The following is a 26875-nucleotide window of genomic DNA, read 5'->3' as shown; positions in this document are numbered from 1 at the left end:
AAGTCAGTGAGTGGGTTTACAAGAGAGCTGAAAAGACAGGAAGTAGAGGCACCAAGAATTGATTACTATTTCAGAGAGCTTAGCAGAGAAAAGGGAGAAAGATCACTGCTAGCAGTAATCAAAAGAGGGTTTGGGGTAAATGGAGGTAAATTAGTTGTTAGCAGGGAAAGAGATGGAGAGGATTGATGACTGGGAGATGGCAGGAGAGAGAAAGGGGGGGGAGAATAGAGAGAGAAATAATTAGTTGGAGGAGAAAGGAATAGGACTATGTAGCAAAGAATCTATGTTCATTTTCCCAACTCCCACTTTATTAAATTGGCTCTCCACAAGGCAGCTACTATCTCCTCCAGGTTCTAGGGTTAACCCTGAGGGGTTTGGGTTTTTAATATCATCTCTTATGAGCTATCTGGTGTGTTCTTCCACTATCTTTAACCAGTTAACATTTCTCCAATTTCAATTAAGCAATTAATAGCTTCTTGAGTTGAGAAAAGGAGAAAAAAGGAGTTCTAGGTGAATTACTTTAATTTTTTCAATTGAAGTCTTCTACTGAGAGGCTTAAGGAGAATTGAGAAGATTTAAAACATTAAAAAGACTAATCAATCTATCGTGGATCTAAATGAAGATGCAGATATTTATGGCTCATTTTTTGAGTATGCAGATGTTGCAGAGATGTTGCAGGGATAGCTAATACACGGAATGAAGAAAATCACAATCCAAAACAAAGATCTTAGAGAACAATTAATTGATTGATCAAACAAAACAAGATTTAATATGGTTTAATTTAATAGAGTAAATAAATAAGAATTTGGTTTAATAAGTAAATCAGTGGCACAAGTACAGAATGGAGAACACTTTAGTTTAATGGCAATTCATGTGAAAAAAGACTTGGATCTCTTTTTTTTTTAACCTAACATATATTCGGTGCCACCCCAGGTTTTGAAATCAATCATGCTCATAACATAAAACTCCATGTGCCTATAGTGAGGATCAAGTCAATCCTATTACTGACTTTGAGTCTATACATGACCTGTGTATCATATGGAGTGCTAGTTTCAAGTCTTGCTTTTGACAATTGCTACTTACTTTACCATGGACATGTTTAACTTCCTTGAGCCTTATTTTTCCAATCTATAAAATGTGGACAATAATATTTGTACCACTGGGCCTACCAATCCACAGGATTGTTGTGGGGAAATTATTTCACAGACCTTAAAATACTAAATAAATGTGAGTTATTATCAATTTTTCTTTTTATCTAATACTTGAATTCGTATCTTTTCTTCCCAGTATTTTAGTTTTTCTAGAACTGGAGTCCTCTTTTACTTCCCTTCTACCCACTCAATCCTCAAATAAATTAATCAAAGTTATTAAATACTTACTACATTCAAAGCATTGTTTGTTGGGGACTGACATGTTGCCTTGACTCCATTTAAAAGTCTCCCCTAATACTGCATGCTTGAATCTTAGCCTACTTTTATGAGACAACATCTGGTCATCCCATGTCAGACTTTTCTGATACTAACTCCCATGTCTAGGCTACATATTTTTTTTTTTATGTTTTTCAGCAAGGCAAATGGGGTTAAGTGGCTTGCCCAAGGCCACACAGCTAGGTAATTATTAAGTGTCTGAGGCTGGATTTGAACTCATGTACTCCTGACTCCAGGGCCAGTGCTCTATCCACTGCTACACCTAGCTGCCCCTAGGCTTCATCTCTTTACCCGATTACTGGAAGCTTTCCTGATCTAATCCTCCTCGGGTCTGTTTGGTTTCCTGGTGCCAGTTATCCATGGTGTGAGTCACCGTGCTGCTAACTAAACTCTGGTTCCAACAGAATAAGCCAACAATGTGATGTGACCCCTGAGGGTGGGAGGGAGGGGAGGGAAGCAAGCCCTGATAATGCTCAGACTACATTAAGAAGTATCCAGAGCAGCAGAGGTGTTGCTGGTTTTTTTCCTGATCAGACAATAGGTGGCATATTGTGGTCAGTTCTCAGTGCCACATTCAAGGAATGACCGATAATCCAGAGAACAGGACAATGCCCCTATCTGGATGAGGACTGACTGAAGAAGCTGAAGGATATTTGTCTTAGATGAGAGAAAATTTTGAGGGGATATGATTCCTGTCTTCAAATGTTTGAAGGGAAGAAAAGGTCATTGAAGAATAATTTTTTTTTTTAGTTCACAGAAGAGATTGGAAGACTAAAAAGAATCACAGACAAGGAGGGCAGAGTTGAATTTATTGTATATATATATTTATATAAAATAACAAATAACAATTTTATGTAATGATATATATGTATATATATGTAAAATAAACAATAAGTGTTCCTATAGCCTGTCCAATGTTGCATTGGAATGTAAGGGACCTTTCTTTCTTGAGTGTGGTAGTCATTAGGTCTGTTTTTGTATAATATTTATATATAATTTTTTGTACTGACATAATAGCAAGTATTTTTTTTAGGTTTTTTTTTTTTTTGCAAGGTAAATGGGGTTAAGTGGCTTGCCGAAGGCCACACAGCTAGGTAATTATTAAGTGTCTGAGACTGGATTTGAACCCAGGTACTCCTAACTCCAAGGCCGGTGCTTTATCCACTACGCCACCTAGCCGCCCCAATAGCAAGCATTTATATGCTTTAAGGTTTGCAAAGGACTTTACATGTGAATTCATTGACCTTTACAACAACCTATAAAATAGATAACATTATCACCCCATTTTTCAGGTAAGGAAACTGAGGCTGAGAGAGATCAAGTGACTTGCTCAAGGTTACACAGCTAGTGTCTGAGGTAAGAACAGAATGAGTACAAGTCCTGTACTACTTTTCCACTTAGCTGCATCTTATTGAAAGGAAAAGGATAAAGAAATGCCAATTTTATTTAGTGTTTGCTAAATTCAGACTTTTAGAAGTTGTATTTAATAAAAGGAATCATATATATATAAAATGTTTGATTTGCTCCTATGTGAAAAAAAAAGTTTAAATGTATTCTCTGTCATTTCAGATGAATTAGAAAATATATTCCTTGTGAGTAGGAACATGTCTGGCCTTTGTATCTGAATCCATAACACTTAGCACAAGTCTAGCACAAAACAACATATAATAAACATTTTTATTTATTCCTTCATTCAGGTCAACGAAATCAGTGTTGGAGAAACTATGAGAAGACACGCATACTAATATACACTGCTAGTGGAGCTGTGGATTGGATCAATGGTTTTGGAAAATAATTGGGAATTGTGAGAGAAAAGTCACTAAACTGTGACCCTTTTCCATGGCATGAACCCTCAAGAAATGAAACAGTGGATAGGCTGTGACTCTTCTTGTTCTCTAAGATGATTTTAGATGAGCTGCAGTCGTAGTAGCAGTCCATCTTCTACAAACCCACAAGAAGAATGAGTGTTACATTAAAATTAATTTAATTAAAATTTCAGCAAATTTGTCCATAATATGAGAGAATCTACTCATGCCACCAGTGTAGTGGTCTCATTATGGTCTCCCTGACACATCCATAGCAGGATCCCTTTACCCCACAGCTATCTGCTGTTGCTTTCTCAGCTGGGCAAGTTTAGAAAATCCCTTACTGAGCAGATTCAAAATTTATGCTAGGGGATGAAAATTCATTATCACTTCAAAATAATTTTTAAAATTCTGGGAAACCTGATTCTGTCCTTCACCTACATCTGGAATTTTCCAGCACAACTGACCCTCTCTGTATCACACAGGCAGTCAATTTTCTGTGATCACATAGTTTCTTATTTTTTTAAATTTAGTTTTATTTATTTAAGGCAAATGGGGTTAAGTGACTTGCCCAAGGTCACACAGCTAGGTAATTATTAAGTGACTGAGGCAGGTAGATCCTCCTGACTCCAGGGACGGTGCTCTCTCCACTGCACCATCTAGTTGTCCCTAATCATATAGTTTCTTAAACTGAGCAGTTGCAAATAAAGCATTTTAATAAAACAATGAAAGCTAATATATCTCTATATATCTATATCTATATATATTTGTGATTTGCTAAGTGTTATGGATTCAGACACAAAGAGGCCAGACATGTTCCTACTCACAAGGAATATACTTTCTAATTCATCTGAAATGACAGAGAATACACTTAAACTCATCACATCAATCTTGTGAGGCAGGTGCTATTTTTTACAGATGAGAAAACTGAGAAATTATGTTTAAGTGATTTGCCCAGATAGTATAAGAGGTGAGTGATGCAATGCATAGAGCACTGATCCTGGAGTCAGGAAGACTTGAGTTCAAATCTAGCTCTAGACCCTGGGCAAGTCATTTAGCTTTGTCTCAGTCTCCTCATTTGTAAAATGAGCTAGAGAAGGAAATGGCAAACTACTCCAGAATCTTTGCTAAGAAAACCCCAAATGGGATCTCAGTTAAAAACAACTAAACAATAGCATACAGATATCACAGTCAGTCAACTTTCTGTAATTACATTTCTTTCTTAAACACAGCAAAGTTGCAAATAAAACACTTTAATAAAATATTAAGAAAGTAATATAAGGTTGAAATGGGTTAATGATTTAGAAATAAAGGGTGATACCATAAGCCAGTTAGGAGAACAAGAAATAGTTTATCTGTAAATCAAGGAATGGGGAGGAATTTATGTCCCAACAAGAAACAGAGAACATTATAAAATACAAAATGGATAATTTTGATTAAGTTTTTGCATAAATAAAACCAATGCAACCAAGATTAGCAGGAATGCAGAAAGCTGGGAAGCAATTTTCACAGCTATTGTTTCCCATAAAGAACTCATTTCTAAAATAGAGAACTGAATTAAAATTTATAATAATACAAGAATTCCCCAATTGATAACTGGTCAAAGGATATGAATAGGTATTCTTTGAAGAAATTAAAGCTATCTAGTCACATAAAATGCTCTAGAGAAATTCAAATCAAAACTCTGAGGTAACACCTCACACCTAGCAGATTTGCTGAAATGACAAAAAAAAGGAAAATGATCAATGTTGAAAAGAATGTGGAAAAATTACCCTTTTGGTGAAATTGTGATCTGATCTAATAATTCTGGATAGAAATTTGGAACCATGTCCAAAGGGCAAATAAAACTGTGCAAAAAAATCCAGCAAGTTTAGGGCTATATCTCAAAGAGATCATATTAAAGGGAAAAAAGATCCACATGTACAAAAATATTTATAGCAGCTCTTTGTGTAGTGTCAAAGAATTGGAAAATGATGGGATTCTCAATAATTGGGGAATGACTGAACAAATTGTAGTATATAAATGTGGTAGAATATTAGTGTTCCCAAAAGAAATCATGATCAAATGGACTGCAGAAAAGCCTGGAAAGACTTGCATGAACTGATGCTGAGTGAAGTGAGAACCAGGAGAACATTGTACACATTAAGAGCAACACTGTGTGATGATCAGCTGTGATGGATTTGCCTCCCAGGATATTTTTTTTTTTTGCAAGGCAAATGGGGTTAAGTGGCTTGCCCAAGGCTACACAGCTAAGTGTCTGAGACCGGATTTGAACCCAGGTACTCCTGATTCCAAGGCCAGTGCTTTATCCACTACGCCACCTAGCTGCCCCTACCAAGGATATTTCTAAAAGACTTGTGATGGAAAATGTCATTCAAATCCATGGAAAAAAAACTATGGAGTCTGAATTGCAGACCTATGATTACTATTATCAATTTTCAAACCTTGTTTTATATTTTCTTTCTCATGTTTTTCCTCTTTTGTTCTGATTCTTTCACAACATGACTAATATGGAAATATTAAACATGATTGCACATGTATAACCTATCTGATTCCTCCCTATCAGTGGAATGAGGTCTAATATAAACATAGTAGAACACCAGTCCTAGAACTCAGGAAGACTGATTTCAAATTTGTCCCCAGGCACTTTCTGTCACATGTCTGCCTCAGTTTCCTAATCTGTAGAATGGGGGATAACAGCACCTAATTCCCAGGGTGGACATAAGGATCAAATATTTGTAAAGCACTCTGAAAGCACTATATAAATAGTCTTCATTAAATTTAAAGTAATTTAAAATACAAGGATGCTTTGAAAGGGAGGGCATACACCAAAAAAGGGAAGGCAACCGGCAGCTAATTCATTTTAATAGTTATCTCCTTTAGGGCAAGTCGCATTCTGAACATTATTGAAGCTCGGGGTTTGGGCACATCTTTTACCCCTAAGTTGAAGGATCCTTAGGATTCCCATCAGCTGGCATATACAAGTTTTGAATGTTTAATAAATGCCTAATTATTTCACTGAATATGGAATGAGACTGAAGTGACTTTCTTATAGCTAAGAATGTAGTATAGCTCATAGGGACTTAAGGTTTAGATAATGAAGGTGACAGCAAACAAAATGTGTGGGACGAGGGTGTGAACATGGGTGCCTTTTCGACTTATCTGTCCAGCTGTTGATAAAACCAGAATTGAAACCTAAATTAACTGCCTCTTCCTTCTCTGTTCCAAGGAATGAGAAAAATAAATTTCCCACCAGGAACTGGAGTGTGTCACCAGAGAGGGAGTCTTATTCCTGGGGATCTGGGAAGAGGACAGATGTCCTGGAAACTTGATGTAGGCTGGCCCAAGAGTGGAGGGATGGCAACCCTGAAGTGAGTGGTGAATTAGCTTGTCCTAGAGTAAGAAGGACCCGAGTTCAAATGTGACCTCAGATACTTGATATTTACTGTGTGACCTTGGGCATGTCACTTAACTGCATTACCTCACAACTCCCCCACAAAAACCCCCCCAATAGATGTAATTTTAGTAGTAGATTTTATTCAAAACAAGCCAGAATAATAGGACAGAAAGAAACACAGTGACATGCCAACAGACCTCAAGAGATCACATGGAAAAATCACATTACAAAAATCTAGGAACTGAGTGTGAAAATAAAAGGAAAAAACCATAAATATTGTATCAAATAGATTATAAAAAGTTTAAGAAAAAACCTATTGCCTCAAATAAGTGATTTTTAAATATAAAGAGAACATGATGAGTTTTTTACTAGTATGGATATAAAGCAATTTTGAACAAAAGAAATCTTTTTGGTCCACATATAAGGTGAGCTCAAATATATGGAAGACAATATTAGGACTGGGAATATACAATCATTCTGAGTAATGGTAGTGGGGAAATAAATACCCTATTGACCCAAGAATATAAAGTAACTTTTAACAAGAGTAGGTTGGAAGAGGAATGAAATTAAGAGGTTAAAACAGGGTAAACTTTATCTGCTACAATGGGGAGAAAGAGCTGCTACTGGTTCTAAGTGATAAATCTATCCTACTACTTAACCCAGATGGTAAGTTTCTTAAGGGCAGGGCCTGCCTTTTGTTTCTTTTTTGTATCTATAGCAGAGTTCCTAGCACCTGGTAGGTTTGAAATAAGTTTTTATTGATTAAACTTTGTGAAAAATAGTTCAGAGTTAAAGGGCTCTTTGGATCTGGGGTTTAGGAGGTTCCAATTGCTAGAGAGCCTTCCCTGGGAAACAGCTCTCTGGTTTCTAATCACAAACCCTACTTTCAGATTGGGCTCTGCCATTTACTATATACCAGGGCTGTCCAACCTTACTTTTAAAAGTTTTTATTGAAACAATAGACAATATATTTTGATTTGCCATTTTAGTAAGAGCTCTGCTGTGCTCAACTTCATTTACTAAAAAAAGCATTTTGTACATTCACAGGTGGCGGCATTTTGGACAGCCCTGCTATAATATATGACCATTACAAGTCACTTCATCTATAGGCCTCAGTTTCTTCATCTGTAAAATGGCTGGGCTGGATGACTTAGAAGGCCCCTGCCTCCTCTAAATCTATACCCCTTTACTGGGAGCCTGTGCTTTTAATACTCAAGTCAGTCACTAGAGGGTAGCAGGTGCAATCACTTCAAAACACTCCCCCAACCCCCAAATCAGCTCAAATCCAGGGGTCCCAAAGGACTAAAATCAGCCATTCCAATTTCTATAGGTAGGGCTCTGGCCATTAGAGGCGTTCAGTCCAGGAGGTCCAGTCCCGATGCTCTCTGCCATGGTCATGATACATGTCCTGGCTAGAGTGTGTCCAGGGAGTGGGTGACCAGGACTGAGGACCCCATTTGGTGAAGGGCCAACACATGGAAGACAGGTCACCATTATTCTACTTGGGTGGAAAGCAGGGACAGGCAGAGAAGCTGGAATACTGTGTGTGTGTGTGTGTGTGTGTGTGTGTGTGTGTGTGTGTGTGTACGTGTGTACAAAGTCTGGGTTGGATTAGATAGACTGCATTCATTTCCTTCTCAACTCTGAGGCTCTCTAAGACCTGGGGTATAGGAGGAACGGAGGAAGAACCAAAAAGCTGCCTCCCCCCCAATATCTCTCCAGAGCACCAGCTCCTGCTCAAGGGATAGAATAAGTTAGCCAGGATGCTAGGGGTGGGGGTCTTTGCAGTTCAGGCACTTTAGTTGGCATGTGTTTGGTTAAAACAGCTGGAATGGGGTAAAGGGATGTTTTGTGCTTTTTCCCCCACCCATCATTTCAGGAATAACTTCTTATTGAGAAGAAAGATGAGGAGGTTGACGTTGACTTTGGCCTTGTTGAAGAGTTTCATGACAGCCACGCCTTCATACTGGAGCTGGAGGAGGTCCTGGGGAAGGGGGGAGACTATTGAGGACCCGTTTGAAACCCACCCTTAGAGACCCTGTGACCATAAGTGAGCCACTGTCTTTCTGAGCCTCAATTTCCTTATCTGGATAATGGAGATAATAATGCTCTATCCTCTTCTCACAGAGTTGTTGGGAAGTTCAATTGGAAACCACTTTACAAACCTCAAGACCTATATTAATGTCAGCTCCCTTCTTCTCATCTTTTCTCCCCTCTGCCTGATACCCCCTAGGTGTAGGAGTAGATAAATTGCTTCATTTCTGGCCTGTTTCCTCCAACTTTCTGCCCCTGTATACATCTTGTATTGAATATATTTGTTTGCTTTTTGTTTCCTGGTTTGGACTGTAAACTCCCTGAGGGCAGGGTCTGTTTATGCCTTTCTTTGTATATCCCCAGTTCTTCAACAGGGTATCCAGGATACAGTAAGGGCTTAATAAGTGCTTGCTGACTCTGGATATTTTAGAGGGATGTTGGGAAAGTGCTACATCCATGTGAGCTATTGCTCTCTGATAATGGGCCCCATTGAAATGGGGCCTGTTTTTGCAGATGCTGCCAGGAGGCAGAGAGTACAAGGGAAAGGAGGAGGTAGCAGAGCTCATTTTCTCTAGTAAAATTTCAGTAGCAAAGCAAATAATCCCTGAAGGAGAAGAATTGGGGTTTTCACAGAGTCCACCCCACTAGTTAAAGTAACCACAAAGCAAAGTGAGAACCAGCTAAGAAGCCAATTAGAATTCCCCTTCCATTAATGGTTGGGCCCTCCCCTAGGGAAGAACAGGAAAGAACTCCCCTACCCCTCACCCAGCCCAGGGGGAGAGCTAACATCTTTCAAGCTTTGAGTTTCACATCCCCTTATGTCTCTTCCTCCCCCCGCCACGTCAAGCTTTAGGAAACATCCTGTGCTATCCGTTCTCTCTCTCTCTCTCTCTCTCTCTCTCTCTCTCTCTCTCTCTCTTTCAGAGACACACCTTGGAGTTTCAGGGACAAGCCACTCACCATACTAGGACCAGTCTTCCCTTACCTGATAGTGAACCTGAAATCTTTCCATGTCCACACCCATGAACTTGGCATTCACTTCAAACTTTCCTGCCTCTTCCCCAGGAATGATGTCAAAGATGACATTACGAAAACTGTCAGAGAAATTAGGATGAAAAATGGGGATGTGTAACTTTTGTTCTTCTAGAGACCTGATTCTCATATTTAAAGAATGAGAATGGTCCTGTCTTCCCTTCAATGGAACAAGGGCAATGATAAAAAACTATTCATATCCCTCCCATTAGAACAAACTCCTAAACCCAGAAGCATTTAGCTCCAATTCTTCCAAGAGAGGTTCAAAATCATCCACCACCATGTCTGTTCTGTACTCCAATGGGGCAGACCTGGCCCTCATATTCCCTATCCCACCTCTGAGATCACATAGACCATCATCTTCCCTGCTGGAGACACCCTCTCATTTCATTCCTTCCTTTCCAACTCTGCTCAGTCTGTGACTGTAAGCCTTCCCAGAGGGAGAGCACTCAATTTTATTCTATAGAAATTACTTCTCATCCTCCAGTTCTAACTTCTAACTGGTTATTTTGCCCTTATACTTCTATCTTCTCCATCAGACAAGAGCACCCCAAGGGCAAATGGAGGGAAAAGTTGTTGATTTGACTCTACTGGAAATTCCCAAGTGTCCCACCTTGGGGAATACACTCACTGAGTGATCGGCAAGTCCTCGATTTCTACCAAGACCCCTTTCTCCAAGAGCTGGGCAGCGGTATAACGGAGAGATGGTTGCTTCTTCCCCTTTTTGTCATTCCTGTTTTAAAATTTTAAAAAGACCCAAAAATCCACTGAAATGTCTCTTTCTAGGAAACAGAACTTGTTTTAAAAAATAATTTACCTTATTTGGTGAAATGGGGGTGGGCAGGGTTCTACTTGATCTTAGGGATCAATTAGGAAATAAATAACTAAGCAAAAGTTTTTTAAAAAGATAGTTACTCTTCCAGTTAGCTATTGCCCTAGAAAATGATGTTAGGGAAACGAAGGTGATAGACTCAGTTGGATTCAAAGATTGATCACCTGAAAGTCACTCATGAAGGAGGGGGGGTGGATGATGCCTTGGCCTGACCCTTCTGCCATGCTGGGACCAGTGACCTACTTGTTGCTGTGGGTCAGGTTGTCCAGGCAGGTGCGTATATATTGGGTGTAATAGTCACCCTGCTCCTCATAGAAGGCCGTCTTGGCCTGCAGGCCCTGGAAGGTGGCCCGAAGTTTCACCAGCTCTACCCTTCTCCTTTGCCGGTAACGGCGCTGGTTTCGAATATCCTGGAGCAAAGAGAAGGAACAAGAACAGAGGGGTCAGTGTCAGAACTTCCCCAGGGGAGGAGAGGCCTTTAGGATTTGTCCACTCCACACCTTAGTCATTCTAAACCTAACCTAAATGTCTTCTGACTAATTCTAACTGTAACCATACCCAAGGGGAATTTTGAAGATGTCCAGTTGTTATCAACCTTTTCTTATTTGGGAAAGTGCCAGTGGGGCCTAGCTCATTGTAATGAACTTTTTACACATGATGGTGTGTTATAGGAATGCATGATTCTGGTATTATCCTTCTAATAGACCTCATGAGGGAAAGGACTTTATCTTTCCTAAACTTGTTATTCTCCCCTAGAGGCTACCATCAGGGCTCTAAACAGCAGTAATTATTTGTGGAAAAAAAGAATAAAGAGAGATAAATTTCAAGGGTATCCTTCCCAAGACAGGAAGCGAAGTATGATCTCAAGTCACTTTTCCTTCTAGATGAAAGATGCTTGAAGTGACTGTCCTTGAACCCCATTCAGAAGAAGATTGTTTTGGGGTCTCCACTTTCCTTGAAGCTTGCCTCCTCAGGACAGTTTAAGTGGTTCTCTAAGATCACCAGTTTTGGAGGTCTCCTCATTCCCAGTAGAGGACATGACCATGTTCTTGGTTTTTGGTGCCAGGGTAATGAGGCACAGAACTCAGTAGGGCATCTGTTAGCTACCTGGGCTATCTCATCCACCAGTCCCTGGTAGCCATCAGCAGATGTCACAAGTCCCAGACTCTCAAGGTTACACAGGTTCTTCAGGACTCTCCGCTGCTTTTCTTTTATCGACAGGAGGGACTGAGCAGCCAGGGATCGACGACGTTTCAGTGGCTCTGGGGTCTGGGCCTCAAAGGCTTGGCGTCGGGACATCAGTATGTGATGAGCAGTTTCCTGAAGGAAAGAAAAGGCACAAGATTCTTACACCATCCCCACTATTCTCCCCTGCCAGGGCAGCCTGAGGAAATGAAGGAAAGAAGGAGCAAAGGAGAATACTGGGGGAAACATTTTGACTCCAGAGGCAAGAAGAGACAGTAGAAAGTCAAGGTTCAATTTCTACTGAGGAAGTCAGATTAGGGGCTGGGTCCCCTTTTGCAATAGGTCTTTAGAAAGGTAGTTTAACTGTCCAGGCCTTCCTTTCCCCTCACATTTAGGGAGGCAGCTAGGTGATGTTGGGGAGAGTACTGGGCCCAGAGTCAGGAAGACACATCTTGAGTTCAAATCTGGCCTCAGATACTTAGCTTGGTGACCCTGAGCAAGTCACTTAATCCTGTTTGCTCCAGTTTCCTCATCTGTAAAATAAGCTGGAGCAAAAAATGGCAAACCACTCCAGTATCTTTGCCAAGAGGATCCTAAATGGGGTCACAAAGAGTCAGACATGACTTAAAAAACAACTAAACATTTCCCACATCAATACATTAAGGAGAATCATGTCCAAGATGAGTCCAACACCAGGGACTCCTGGATTCAGAAAGGGAATCTCTTGAAGTTCCAACAGGCTTGACTATTCAGAGCAAGGCTGAACAGGGCTGAATATATAACAGAGATTTCTGTTAGATGTGAAAGAGGTCTTTCAAGCTAGGATTATTTAGGGCTAGAATGGGGTGAAGAGTAACCCTCTCATTATATCAATACTCCTCCCTTGCCTGCCACCTTCTCCTTATCTCTGGGAATCCTGTGGTTTTGTTTCTATTCTAGCCAGCTCAACCTGCTCCTACCCACTCCCACTCGTGCCCCCTTCTCTCTCTATTCCAAATATGCCCTTCTCTACCCCTTCCCCCCTTGTCTCCCCCACCATTTCCTTTTGTTGGTGTTCAGTTGTGTCTGACTCTTCATGACCATGTAGATCTTAATATGTCAATATTGTTGATGGAATTTTTTTGGCAAAGATATTGGAATGGTTCACTATTTCCTCCTCCAATGGATTAAGGCAAACAGAGGTAAAGTGACTTACCCAGAGTCATACAGCTAGTTAAGTGTCTGAGGCCACATTTGAACTCAGGTCTTCCAGATTTCAGGCCCAGTACTCTTATCCACTGAGCCATCCAGCTACCCCTTATCCCCATCTTCCCACCTCCTGCCTATCTAGTACTGGTAGCATTTCTTTCTCTGTTTCCTATAGGGGTAAATATAAGAAGTGGGGAGAACTCTCTAGAGTTCCTCCTTCCATTGCTTTTCCCTCTAATAGGCAGAATTAGAGGTAATTAGGAATTCGGTATGGTGGGGTATGGATGAAGAAATGATAGACTAAGATGCCTTCCCACCTCCCCCCAATTCAACCTCACCTGTTCTCCTGATGGTAAGTGTCTCAAGATGTCTTGAAGGGAATCTCCTGCCTGGAACTGGATGATATCAACCAACATCTGCTTGGTGCTGTGGAGAAGAGTGAAGTGGATTCCCTTAGGTGGGGGTTTAGAGGTGAGAGAAAGAAGGGAAGGAAGCATTAGGTGGTCACTGCCCTTCCTTGGTGGTGTTGGGTGGAGAGTGGGAGATAGTCATTAGGATGATGGGCAAAGAGGTAAATATATCGAATTGAAAACTTAATCCCTCCTCAGTCTAGCCTGTCCCAGAGACTCCTAAGAGAATAACAGAACTTTATAAGCTGCCAAAGTCCATTCTGTACCCAAAGTGGCATCCCCCTCCCAGCATTCTTGACAAGTAATCATCCAGCTTTCATTGAAAAACCTCCAGAAATGAGGAATACACTACATCTTGAAGCAGTCAACCTAGTCCATTTTTGGACTGCTCTGTTTACAGGTTTTCCTATATAATGAGCTTAATCTACAAGTCTTCTTTATATTAAGGTGACAAAGAAGCCTGACTTCAGCTCATTCTTCCTCACCATCCCCCAACCATCTTAAAAAAAACATCATCCCTCTAGCTTCAGCCCCAGAGAACAATGGGGAGGACGAGAGTAGAGTCTATTGTTTAGTTCATTGATTGAGAACAAGAAATGATGGGAGGATAAATTGAAGCAAGAGGGAAGTCAATTAGAACTTTCTCATGGGTAAGTCAACATGGGAAGGCAGTTGAATAGCAGATGAGGGTGTCGCCTGAGAATTTCAGAAGGGGGTGGGGAATGACCTGAGTACTGCTCACCTCAGCAAGAGACTCTTGGTGTTAGTGTCTTCAGGGTCAGTCTCAAGTCCCTCAAATTTGTTGGTGAGTGTCAGGGATATTTCCAGCTGGTTCATGTCTGGGTTCCCTTCGGAAGCCAAATTCTCTCCTGGAAATAAGAACAGGTTGAAGAGTTAGGGACACAGTGAATTTTTAGGGTTTCCTCTGAGCTCCTTGGTCTCTCCTTCCTTTCCCCTAGCTCCAGGAAGTCCTTCCAGGCTTCTAGAGTCAAAGGGTATGGAGGGGTCTGGCTCTGGTCCATCTTGTCAGTTCTCATCTGAAATAGTAAAACTGTGGAAAAGATGATAGAGGAGTCAGGGTTTGGTTACAGAATCAATCTCTACTCTCATTCTGTATTTGATCTGTGCATGTGTCTGTCTTCCCAGTCCTAAATAAGCTTACAAAGAATTTTCCTTTGAATATCTCTTATAAGGTAGGAGATATGAATGTTATTATTCTTACTTTACAGTTAAGAATACAGAGGGTTCCCAGAAGTGATTTGCTCAAGATCACACAGTTAATAAGAATTAGAGCCCAAAATGTGAAATTAGATCTGAGTTGGGAAAATGTCATTCCCTTCCCTTTCTGCAGAAGTGGGGGGACTAGGGGCTTGCACTCTTACACTTACTGTCAGACATGATTGCTCTATTGTTTAGTTTTCCCTAATACTTTTTAAAAAAGTTTTTGAGGCAGGGAATGGTCCAATGGGTAGGCAATATATATAGAAATAAAATGTGAAGATAAAGGTATCGAGATGTAAGAATAAAACAAAACACTAAACCTTTTGCTTCTAACTGTAGAGCGCTCCATTATTTTAATGCTTCATAATTTCTTATGATGGCCAATGTGTAAATTTGATTTGCATGACTTCAAGTTTGAAATGTGTTTTGTGTTTCTTGTCTTTTCAATGGGTGAGTGCAGGGAGAAAATTTGGAATAAAGTTGGATTAAGAAGCAAAAGAAAAATACAGTTTACAAAATAATAAAAATATATTACAATTATATAATGCTTATTTCAACCCTGTGACTTGACAGTAAAAGCATGGTTCTCCTTATTGTACAGATGAAGAGATAAGAGGCTCAACTCAGGGAAGTTAGAGGCTACCCATGGCCAAGGCTTCTGACTCCTGGACCCAGTTCCCTCTTCCTACCCTGTGGGGTCCTGGCTGTGCTCTTTGCTTTGTGTGATAACCAGGGACATCCAAGACTTTATATAGAGGTTGGGGGTCTTTCTTTACACTGAGGTCTAGCTCCTGGATTCAAGGGACCTGACTCAGACTAATGCTAACTGTGGTGCCTGGAACAAATCACCAGACTTCTCTCATCCTAGAATTTGTGTATCTCTGTTTGTAGGATGGACAAGAGGTTAGACCCATCTAAGGGAGCAAATGAGATCATATTTATAGAAAGTGCTTAGCTCATAGCAGCTACTGTAGAAATGCTTATTCCCTTCTCTCCCCCGCTGATGACTGATGAGAGGTGTTACCTATCAGGGCTGGGATGGTAGGTAGCTCCCCTAGATCCTCCAAGAGCTCATGCAGAGGGTCCCGGTGATCTGGTGCAATGGAGTCCTGATGCTCCAGTAACAACTAAGAAGAGATGAGAGAGGTCAGTTTTGGATAGTTCTCTCAAGCTGTTCCCCAAGTTATCTTAGTGTCTGCCACCTGTTACATGAGGCCCAGAGCATCTCAAATGGCAGGGTGGCTCCAGGCCCTCTCCCTGCTTCCTCCTCACCCTGTGAGTGTTAATGAGCTCTCCCACAGTGATGTAGATCATGGGTTTGGCCACAGCCACCATATCCGAGTACTCGTCCATGGTGAAGCGTTCCTCAGGCTCTGGTACCCGACAAGCTTTGCAAATAAATTTCCTGTCTCAGAAAGGAAGGGAAAGAGGGATGAAGTGAGGGAAGAGAAAAGCTCTCCAGCCTCAGTAGCTCCATTAGTCCTGGTCAGCTACTCCAATATATTTTCTCTCACTCATTCTCTGGCACCCTCCAAGATTTATAGTGGGTTCCAAGTCAAGGCCTAGGTTTCCAGATTCTTCCCCACTTTGACCTATTCCATTATCTTATGGACTCTATAACCGGAGAGAGTAAACTTAGGAGATCAATAGTCCAAATTGCTAATTTTATAGAGTATAGTAAAAAGAGGTCAGCATCTGAAGTCAAGAGACTTGGGTTTAAATCCCAATGTAAACAATGACCAGCTTGTATACCCTTGGGCATATTACTTAACTCTTTCAGCCTCAGCTTTCGGGACCCATAATACCAGAACAGCCTCTCTCACAGGACTGTTGTTATGAAAAATATATTCTATCAAGTTTAATTTGATAGAGAAATGTAAGATTTTTAAGACATTTTCAAGAGTCTTTTTCAAGGTGACACAACCAAAAAAGAATTGCTCCCCACTGAACATTTCTAGGATTCTGGATGGGCCAAAAATGGGGGAAGGAGAAGATTCCTCCCCCAGGGTCTGAAGACAGGTGGGGGGATGACCCACAGACCTGAACTTGAGATGTGTCTCCTCCAGATAGGAATTCAGAACCCGTAGGTGCCCATTCTCCCCAGAGAAGAGCTTGCCAGCTGCAGCATGCTGAAGGAGTTGGGCTACAGCTCCCAAGATGTGGCGCTGGGAGGATGTGAGGGCCCCACCTGCTGCCAGGTCCACGATATCAAAGGCATCAGGGGCTACCACGGCTGGGTTCAGAAATCTGTAGTACAAGAGGTTTCCCACTACCTGAGGGTATAGAATATAGGAGAGAATCACAAGCTCCCATTAGTGTCAGAGTCCTCTGGACCTTTGGGGTACAGACTGAGTCCCTTCAAGGGGGCTTACCCAACATCCTACAGTAAGGTGAGGCAGAACCAGGCCTGTCTTTACCAGCAGAGTACAAGAAAAAGAGGAAAATTCAGTTCTTATACTCTCAAGACTTGGGTCCGTTTAATTCTCCTTTGGAGTTCTCCTGTATTTGCCTTTCTTTACTTCTGGGGAGAGCTCTAGGACCAAGGAGGCTAAGAAAGAGGTTGTTCTTTTTGGAGATAAGGGGATGGATGGGGTGACCCTGGTCATACCAGGCACTAACCTTAAAGATCTCATTTTCTGTAGCACTGGGAAACTTCTCAGCCAGGGAAGTCTTCAGGACCTTTGCAACATAACGCATCCCATACCTGAAACAGTAGAATAGGGGACTTAATATGTCTCCTTCTTCATTGCTCTTCCCATCCCTAACAGCAACTGCATCAAATTAGAGAATGTTTCTATTTATCATCCAGGCTTTGATTCATCTCTGAAAATGAAGATTAAAGGACCCCCCCCAATCCTTTTCATAGATTTTTGTGCCCTTGTCCTATGTACCTCCACTGAATGACCCATACCGGTCTCTCTACCTCTAGCTTCTCCTTTCTTCCAATGCACACACACACCACCAAATTAACCTTCCTAGAGCATCATGTTCATTCCCTGCTCAAACACCTCTCACAGCTCTCTAAGACCACTTATATAATGTTCACCTACCATATGTGATCCTGAAGTTCATCAAGTCCAGAATTCTGGCTGCTCTCCAAAGGAAATATATCATAGAAGGATACAGATGCCTGTCATGGTGTTAGCCAGTCTTCAAGGCCAAAGACTAACCAAGCAACTATGAAGTCTTTATTGAGCATTGTATGTGTCTGATCCCAGGATAAAGCTATACCTCCAAAATTCTTGGTACTCCCTGGATATTAACAATAGACTACAAAGCTAGCATTTATACAGTGTTTTGGGTTTTCAAAGTGTTTTATGTAATAATAATAATAATAATAATAATGTAATAGCTAAATGTAGCACTAAAAACTTAATTATTTTCTCATTTGATTCTCACAACAACTCTGCAGGGAGGTGCTGTTTTCCTACCTATACAGAGGAGGAAACTGAGGCAAACATCTGAGAAGCTGAATTTGAAGTCAAGTTTTAAGTCCTATACTCTCTATTGTGTCATCTCCCTGCCCTTAAATAAAGTCTGCACGCTCTCATTTGATCCTTATAAAAGTCTAAAAGTTCTCTAAAGATCTACTGTGATGCTTCATTATGGTTTGGGAGTAATCCTAGGTTCCTTGAAGGCAGGGTCTACTATGCTTGAAAGATTTCAGTCAACCACCAACAAACATTTGTTAACATTTCATTATTATTGTTATTAGTATTTATCCACATGCTCAATGCTGCAGATACAAATGGTTCTAGGAGATAATATGTAAATAACTATGTATGTACAAGTTATATAAATGGGAGGTAATCTTAACTTTTTACAGAAAGGCATTGGAACAGACAGGAAAGCCTAGGAAAGGCTTCCTGTTAAGGGTGGAGATTTGAGGTGAGTCTTAAAGATAACCAGGAGGCAGAGCATCCCAGGCATAGGACTTCCATCCAGCAAAGAAAAGGCTCCACAAGGGAGAAAACTATAGGAAGACTGGAAGTAGGAAGGCACCAAGCTTGTGAAAGGCTCTAAAAACCAGCTGATCAATAAGCATGTATTAAACATTTAATGCAAGCCAGGCACAATGCCAAGACCTGACTATAAAAGAATGCCAAGTGACAATCCCTGCTTTCAAGGATCTCAGAGTCTAATGAGTATTTTATAGTTAATCCTGGGGGAAAAGGGAAGACATTGGAGTTCAATGAATAGGGGAGTGATGATGTGGTTAGACTTGTATCTTAGGAAAATCATTTTGTACCTGTAGGGAAGATGGAGAGAGATGGGACTGACCCATCCCCAGGCTATTGAAGTAATCTTAAGAGTGAGGTGATGAGGGTCTGCACCACAATGGTGGTGGTGTCAGAGGAGAGAAGGGGATAAATACAGGAGACACTGTGAAGGTTGAAATAATGAGACTTGGCCACAGACTGATTTTCAAAGTGAACATGAGAGAGGAGTCAATGAGACAGAGGTAAGACAGCCTGAATGTGAGGCTATCAGAACCTGTCTGGCTAAGCCAAGAGAGACTTCCCCATTCCCTACCAACAGGCTGACTACTTGGTGATAAGTTCTTTGGCCAGAGCAACTCATAAAATAAAGAAAAAGGATAAACTATCTTCAGTTTTATTGGTCCTTTCAACTCTTATAGGGACAAGGTCAAAATGATGGAGAAGGAAGCAGAGTGTATTAAGAATTACAGTTTTTAGAACATCCATAACCATTAATTTGATATTCCTTGATAATCATTAATGTTATATTCCTAATAGGAAGTCCTGGTCTGTAGACATCTTCCTGGAAGAAATGAATTAGGTGCTGGATGACAACTTGCTGGACACATTATTACTAGGGATTCCATTTGGACTAGATAGGTATTCTCAGATTCTATAATTTTGACATTCTTTCTATAAATGTAACCAAAGAATAAAAGGAACTTGTAGAGAATGAAAGGAAGGCTTCACAACTTCTCCTTGGAGAGGCAAATGGAGGCTTTGGTTATACTGCAATCTAAAGAGCATTTCATAGGATATTTGGCTCTCATTTTGCTGTGTTAATAATAAGAATTGGAAGAAAAAATTGTCATGAAAATAATTTCAACTTATAAACCAACAATTGATGTAGGGGAAGTGGAGATAGGAAAATCAGACAGGAAAATTCTCTGAAGAATCTGCACTTTCATGCTTGTTGACCTCAAATCAAAGATGAGTTTAGGGGAGAATGATGAAGAGAAATGTTGGAATGGAAAATTTGGTTCAGGAGTAAGAAACAAGAGAACAAAGGTTCAGAAACGGCATAGCAGCCTCACGCCTACATAGCATGACTACTTTCTTCAACGACAGGGGAAGTACTGTGGGACACTGGGAACACTGAATTAAAAAAAATCATAAGAAAATGAAATGGATTATGTTCTAACAGACAGGAAATGACTGGTTACAGATGTGGGAGTCATTTCCAAATCAGCTGTCTATATACATTTAGATCATTAACTTGTTAGAGCAAAGACCAAAATCAAAACCAAATTAAAATGAGAAGATAAGCAAGTAAAAAAAACTTCCACTTAGATAAAAGAAAAGTCAACACGGATTTTGCTACAACAGAAACCAAAAGAGCCTAAAACCTACCTCAGCCAGCAAGCATTTGATATCCTTGACAAGTGAAGAGAGATAGGATGGTTTAGAATATAAACTTGTGTGGTACAAGATTATAAACAATATCATCTCCTAAAATATTGAGAGCAGTGGGAAGAACAATATGTTTGCAGAGCACTTGGAAAGAGTCCAATAGTCAGATTATCCTAAAGACCTTGAAAAACTTAAATGTAATTATAATAATAGCTGGTATTTATATAGCGCCTACCAAGAGCTGGGCATCATGCTAAGAATTTTACAAACATCTTATTCCATCCTCATAAGCCAAGTATTATTATGGGGAGTTAAGTGTTATTATTATCTCCATTTGTCAGTTGAAGAAACTGAGGCAGATAGCAGTGACTTGCCCCAGAGTCACATAATATATGAAGCTGGATTTGAATTCAGGTTTTCCTGACTCCAGGCCTAGTGCCCTTTTCACTGCTTCACTGAGTCACCTAGCTAGCTCAAAGGGCAAGGAAGAACAAGAAACTAACCAGAAAGGAGAATATATTTTAATATTTCTCCAACCTTTTTCTCCATTAGTAACGATGGAGCCACAACATATCTCAGCCCAAAATGTATTTCAGAAAGAGAGAAATGGTGAAGAAGGTGACACTATTATTTGACATCTTCAGGTAGATGTTTGAAAGAAGAGAGGAAACACCAAATGCTTGGTATTGTTACCAAAAAGAGATGATGGAAAGAATATTGATAATTAGAGGCTCATATGACTACTTTCCTACCTCTAAAAGAATCTTTATGAGAATAGTTTATACAAGTATTAAGGGTATATTTATGAAGATATGATGAAACGGAGCAGAAAGACCTGCAAATGGTGATCTACAAATGATCGGGTCTTTGTAGTCACATAATTCCTGGGAAGAATTGAAAGGAAGACAAGATCCTAATGTGCTTATTGTTAGCTAATATGTTGCCTTGACCATAAATGATTTGGCAAAAATCTCATCTTAAAGGCATCACACATGTATATGCCAAAATCATTCAAGAGTCCTTGAAAAGGAGTGACAACAGAGTTCCATTCCTCTATTCAACGATCCTCTGATTATTAACATCAAATGTTAAAAACTGGACTTGCGATTTAAATGGTAAGGAAACTCCCTCCATCAATGCCCAAACTCCCTTTATGAAGATCAGATCCTTTTCTGAAATTATATAAGTCTTAGAGACCTGCCTAAAGTATGAAGTGGTTAGGTGACTTACTCAGGATCACATAGTCAAGATGTGTCAAAAGCAGGACTTGAACACAGATCCTCCCAACCTTGAGTCTATCTCTCTATAATATTAAGAAACTTCTATTAATATCAAGTAAAGGAGTTGTGCTTGTCCAAGATATATTATATTATCATAAAGAATGTCCAAGGCAGAATTCAGATTCTCAGATTCTGGATACTTCTGTTTGTAGAAAATGTGTTGATCATACAAAGTCCTAGAACACTGAAAAGGCTTGGGGGCAGCTAGGTGCTGCAGTGGATACAGCACTGGCCTTGGAGTCAGGAGGACCTGAGTTCAAATCCAGCCTCAGATATTTGATACCTACAAGCTGTATGACCTTGGGCAAGTCACTTGACCTCATTTCTTCAAAAACAAACAACACTGAAATGTCCCCTAAACAACATACATTGTCATTCAAGAGTTTGGCTGAATTATGCATGCAGGAAAAAAACCAAGTGAAAGGACTATGATATATAGTAGATGGACAACCCAAATAGTTGATCCATTCAGTATTTATATTTTGAACGGACACTGGGGAGAAACAATGAACTGGGCCCAGAATTGAACAGAAGAGTGAGTTATGTTACCTTTGGGAAAACAATGTTTTTAATGAGTCCAAGATTCCTCTTGAGACAAAATTAACTTAAAAAAAATATTCTCCCAGTGATGATGGATAGCTGAAAGTCATGGAAGGTAAGATTCTTGAAAGAATTAAAATTGTGGGTCTCCCAGAAGACAATAGAGTGGTGCATGGTAGATATAGGTAGACTATGACACATCATCATGCACAGAAGTCGGGTATAAAGGATACCATTTAAAGAGAAATGGAATTGGAAAAGGAAAGTGAGTCAATCTAAAGTGAGAGTGAACCTCACCAGAATTCTATGGAAACCCTAGAGCAAGTTCCTTAGGGACTGAGACCTTGACTCAGCAAGAGTCAAAAAAAATGATAGGATTTAGAGCTAGAAGTAATCTTAGAAGTCATCTAGCTTAACTTCCATATTATGATGAAAAAAGCTCAAGGGGACATGACTTACCTAAGACCACCCAAGTAGGAAGTAGCAAAGTTCTAATTAACAGAGCCCTAGATCTCCTGATGCCAAAAGCACAATGCTCTTGTCAGTGCCCCACATAATGTATCTTCCAGAAATTGTTCTATGGAGGATTCATGGGAGAATTTGGACAAGAACTGCCCAGTGTGAGGAGTGGATGGGTGGAGATCTGCATCACAGAAAGAAATACTCTCATGGATGAGACCATCCTTCTACTACCTACCTCACAGGGTGGTTGAGGAAAGTGTTACTTTTGTAACTACTTTTGTTACTATGATTCCTTCTAAACCTTTGTTTTTATGGACTGAAGAGGATTGATGTTTTCAGTCTATCCTCATGTGGTAAATTCACCTATCCTCCCCACTGATGCCATTAAAAAGCCATTAAAAGCACCTTTCTTCAATCCTTCTGGCACCAAATGGCTGTCTTCTTTTTTAAGTACAATGGCCAAAAACACAGAGTATCCCAGGTCTGTCACAGGTTGACAGAACCTTTAAGGCACACATGCCTACTCTTACCTCTTCCTGGGACTCCACCATCCCTACCCAAAGCTCTTCTGGCCCAAATTGCCCCTTTCTCACTTCCCATGGCCTCCCTTCCTACCCAACTCTACTCCATTCTTTCCTCCTTTAGGATCCTCCCAGGTTGAAATTACTCAGGATGACATTACTCAATTCTTCTCTACCCCTCCCTACTCCAACTACCCTACCCCAATCCTGACAGAACTTTCACCAATTCAATTCTCTGCTTGTATTAGGAATCTACATACGGGATCTGGTCCACAGATGAGGTGATAGCTGCAAGAAACTTCTCTGTCACACTAAGAAGGCTTCGTAGGGAGATGTCCATTCGTCTCTGGACCTCAGGATAACTCAGAGCCTGCTCAGGGGTAACATCATAGGGGAGGTGGCTGTGGATAGAGAGTCAAGGAGTTGGTTCATTGAGTTACTTCCGTGGTCTAAAATTATACTGCAGAGAATACCACCAATGCCAAGAAAATCCTAGTCCCCAAACAAATCTACATAATGACTTGGAATTGTAAGACCTTGCTCAGGGCAAACCTGGCTATCAGAGGGGATCAGGTAATAGAAAAAGGAACTAGGGAAGATCGAAGAGATTCTAACAGGAATCTCTGGAAAGGGAAAAAAGAAAAAGGTGATGGAAGAACCTACAGATCTGGGGAATGAATCCCAAAAAGGATGAGGAAGGAGAGCAAATAAAACAGGCAGGCCTCGAAACAGAGGTTAAAAAGAAAGGTTCTTTATACCAGAATAGCTGGCAGTCCATGAGTCTGCTCTGCAGGCAGGCTTAAAGGAAGGGGAAAGGGGTAGACTGTCAGAACAGGTTCACCCTCAACCCCTCCTTTAGAGATATATATTCACCCAAATATAGGACCCTACTGGGCCATTCACATCCATAATGCTACCTTGCTTCTCTCACTAAGTTACATATCTGGTCTCTAAATGCATACCTGTGTATTTGTTTACCTAGATTCCTACATTAAAACCCCAATTCTGTTAGGTCACCATATTGAATGGGGAAGCAGCTCATTTGGCTATATTTGCCTGTGGTCACAAAGAGCTGCACACAAGTATTCAGACACCCAATCCAGCAATCCCAACATGTCATTTGTATGCAGCGACTTGACAATTGGACACATCTGCATACAAATCCCATGAAAATCACCATAAAGGGATATCTCATTTCTACCTTTCCTACTCACCCCCATCCCTTTAGTCCTCCATCAAAACTAACAATTTGCACCAACTAGCATTATCACTTGCCCACCACCTTCAAAGGTCTTTCACTCCATCTGTGTAAACTAAGACCAAGGTGATGAAAGGCAATCCATCAGTTCCTTACTAGTGCTGGTCTCCTTACCTCCGCTGCCCAGTCTGGGCCTCTGTCTGGTTGATCCAGGTCTTATAGAGGTGAATGGGGTCAGTATGGACATTGAGTGTCCTGTCCTCAAGGACGCTCTGGATCACCCCACCCAGGATCTCACGCAGTGCACTCTGGCCCCGGCCATTGCGGTAGAAGCTAACCACCAGTTTGACTATTGTTGGGTTGCCCATCACCATATCCTGAGGCTGTTCAACCTTGGATCTAGAATACAGAAGACATTCGATTCTATTCTCTAGCCTCCACATGGTGCCACACTACTCCCCAATGAACCAATGAGGAGTGTGGTGCCATAAACTGACCACTGAACAATTTCTGGAAGATACATTATGTGGGGCACTGACAAGAGCATTGTGCTTTTGGCATCAGGAGATCTAGGGCTCTGTTAATTAGAACTTTGCTACTTCCTACTTGGGTGGTCTTAGGTAAGTCATGTCCCCTTGAGCTTTTTTCATCATAATATGGAAGTTAAGCTAGATGACTTCTAAGATTACTTCTAGCTCTAAATCCTATCATTTTTTTTGACTCTTGCTGAGTCAAGGTCTCAGTCCCTAAGGAACTTGCTCTAGGGTTTCCAGTGCTTAGGGGAAGTCCTTTTGTCTAGCCTACATCTTTGTTATGTGTTTACAACTTGTCTTGCCAAATGGACACCACAAAATCTTGAGGCTATTTCATCCCTGACCTAGAGTAAGAAGGTAAGGAGTCACCCAGGCGCAATTCTCTACTCTCACACCTGAAAAAATGGTCATTTTGGTTATTCAAGACTTTCAGAAATAGATTCCTTTGGGAAGTGGTTTTGATATTTCCCAACACTAAGTCCTTCCTCTTATCAGTCTTAAGTTATTCTTGGTATTTTTGTCCCATATCCACCTGTCACACTTACTTGACTCATTTTCCTGCCACACTTACTTGATTTCCTCTTGGAGGGCAGTCTTAAAAAGTTGGAGGAGGAGGTAGGCTTCTCGGCGATTGGAGGCATAATTGTACAGAGTGAAAATGACTGACTCCATAAATTTTGTGGTCTTGTTCTGTGGCATTTGGAAGATCAGCTTAGCCAGGTAGATGGGCTGGGTCTGCAGAGAAAGGAACAGGAATGGCTGTAAAAAGCAGTAAGAAGGCTAGAGCTATAGATAAGACCCATAAAAGGGATACCTCTTAGGTAGTGGAGATTCACTGCCTCCTGGGCCATGTGAGAGGTCATAGTTTATTAAGAAATAGGGACAGATATGATAACCTAAGGCCCCTAAAGGTGTCAAGAGAGAGGTCAGGAGGGTCCTACATTACTGGAAAGGCTAACTCATATAGAGGCAGAAAGATGGACATGACTTTGAGAGGACCTTCAAACCTCAAGGGAACTGGGGGAACAGAGGGAAGAACTTCTTTCTCCTTCCAACATCCTCTACTCACCTGGAGAAGGTAGAAGAGGTGTTGGTAGGCCTCTAATTTCTGCCGTTTCTCTTTGCTCAGTGACTTTAATCCTTTCCGCCTGTCTGGCACCATCATGTCTGACAGATGCTCCTTGTTCTTCTTGGTCAGCTTCTTGCTGTGTGAAATAACCTCCTGGGGGTAAGAAGAAGAGAGGGGAAACTTTGAGATCTAGCTCAGAACATATGGTCTGATGCTGGGGCAGGGGCAGAGGCAGAGCCTCCCCTTTTAGTAGCCTAGAGCTGCAGTTTAAGGCATGGATGTTGAACTGGGGTGACTGATAAGCAGAGGGAGAATGGGGAGAGGTAATAACAATAACCACTACTAGCATTTATAAAGTAAAGACTATGGATTGTGCTAAGAATTTAAAAATTATTATTCTCATGTAATAATAACAAGTGACATTTATAAAGAACCTATTATATCAGAAACGAAGTACTTTACAATTATCTCACATAAGAACAACAATAATGATATATGTCATAGCTCTTTATAATTATTATCTCATTTGATCCTCACAACCATCCTAGGAGTCAGGTGCTATTATTATCTACATTTTATAGCTGAGGAAACTAAAGTAAACAGAGGTTCAGTAACTTGCCCAGTCACAGTTAGTAATTAGTAATAGTCTGAGGCAAATTTGAACCCAGGTCCTCTTGATTCCAGGTCTAGTGCTCTATCCATTGAGCCATCCAGTTGCCTCCTCAGTGAGATGAGGGTGAAGATCAGGCTGAGGGGTGGCTTCAGTGCTTACTCCTCCTGCGAATGGCATTTTCCCTTTCTAGTCTAAGAGGAAGGGGGCAGAAAACAGTTTATGCTACAGGAGGCAAGGAAGAAGGAGAGGGGGCAAGAGAAGAGAATATTGTATGAAAAGGGATTCTCTTTGAGGGCTGTATTCTGGACTCCATCAATCTCCATTAAGGATAGATTGGAGGGGACAGCTAGGTGGTGCAGTGGATAGAGCACCGGCCCTGGAGTCAGGAGTACCTTGAGTTCAAATCCAGCCTCAGACACTTAATAATTGCCTAGCCGTGTGACCTCGGGCAAGTCACTTAATCCCACTGCCTTAAATAAAAAAAAAGATAGATTGGAACAAAGTAGCAAGTGAGGGCTT

The 26875-nt window shown here is 40.9% G+C and overlaps 1 protein-coding gene across 3 annotated transcripts in view; it reads right to left on the bottom strand.

Moving 5' to 3' along the window:
• Positions 1–8402: 8402 nt before the first annotated feature.
• IQGAP3 (IQ motif containing GTPase activating protein 3) overlaps positions 8403–26875 on the bottom strand; it is a 69356-nt gene continuing 50883 nt past the window's right edge. For all 3 annotated transcript variants that reach the window (XM_074223204.1, XM_074223205.1, XM_074223206.1), the window contains 15 exons: positions 25744–25896; positions 25246–25409; positions 24316–24540; positions 23204–23344; positions 17151–17235; positions 16572–16804; positions 15804–15936; positions 15556–15658; positions 14053–14179; positions 13239–13326; positions 11635–11847; positions 10771–10937; positions 10327–10428; positions 9649–9757; positions 8403–8613 (listed from right to left, as the gene is read on the bottom strand). In XM_074223204.1, coding sequence (XP_074079305.1) covers positions 8500–8613; positions 9649–9757; positions 10327–10428; positions 10771–10937; positions 11635–11847; positions 13239–13326; positions 14053–14179; positions 15556–15658; positions 15804–15936; positions 16572–16804; positions 17151–17235; positions 23204–23344; positions 24316–24540; positions 25246–25409; positions 25744–25896 — 2157 coding nt within the window. In that variant the 3' untranslated portion in view covers positions 8403–8499. The remainder of the gene's footprint in view (positions 8614–9648; positions 9758–10326; positions 10429–10770; positions 10938–11634; positions 11848–13238; positions 13327–14052; positions 14180–15555; positions 15659–15803; positions 15937–16571; positions 16805–17150; positions 17236–23203; positions 23345–24315; positions 24541–25245; positions 25410–25743; positions 25897–26875) is intronic.

The sequence above is a fragment of the Macrotis lagotis genome, chromosome 2 (genome assembly GCF_037893015.1).
Source record: "Macrotis lagotis isolate mMagLag1 chromosome 2, bilby.v1.9.chrom.fasta, whole genome shotgun sequence".
Classification (NCBI taxonomy): Eukaryota; Metazoa; Chordata; class Mammalia; order Peramelemorphia; family Peramelidae; genus Macrotis; species Macrotis lagotis.
Note: the sequence above shows the minus strand (reverse complement) of the source record. Positions and strands in the feature narration are given on the sequence as shown.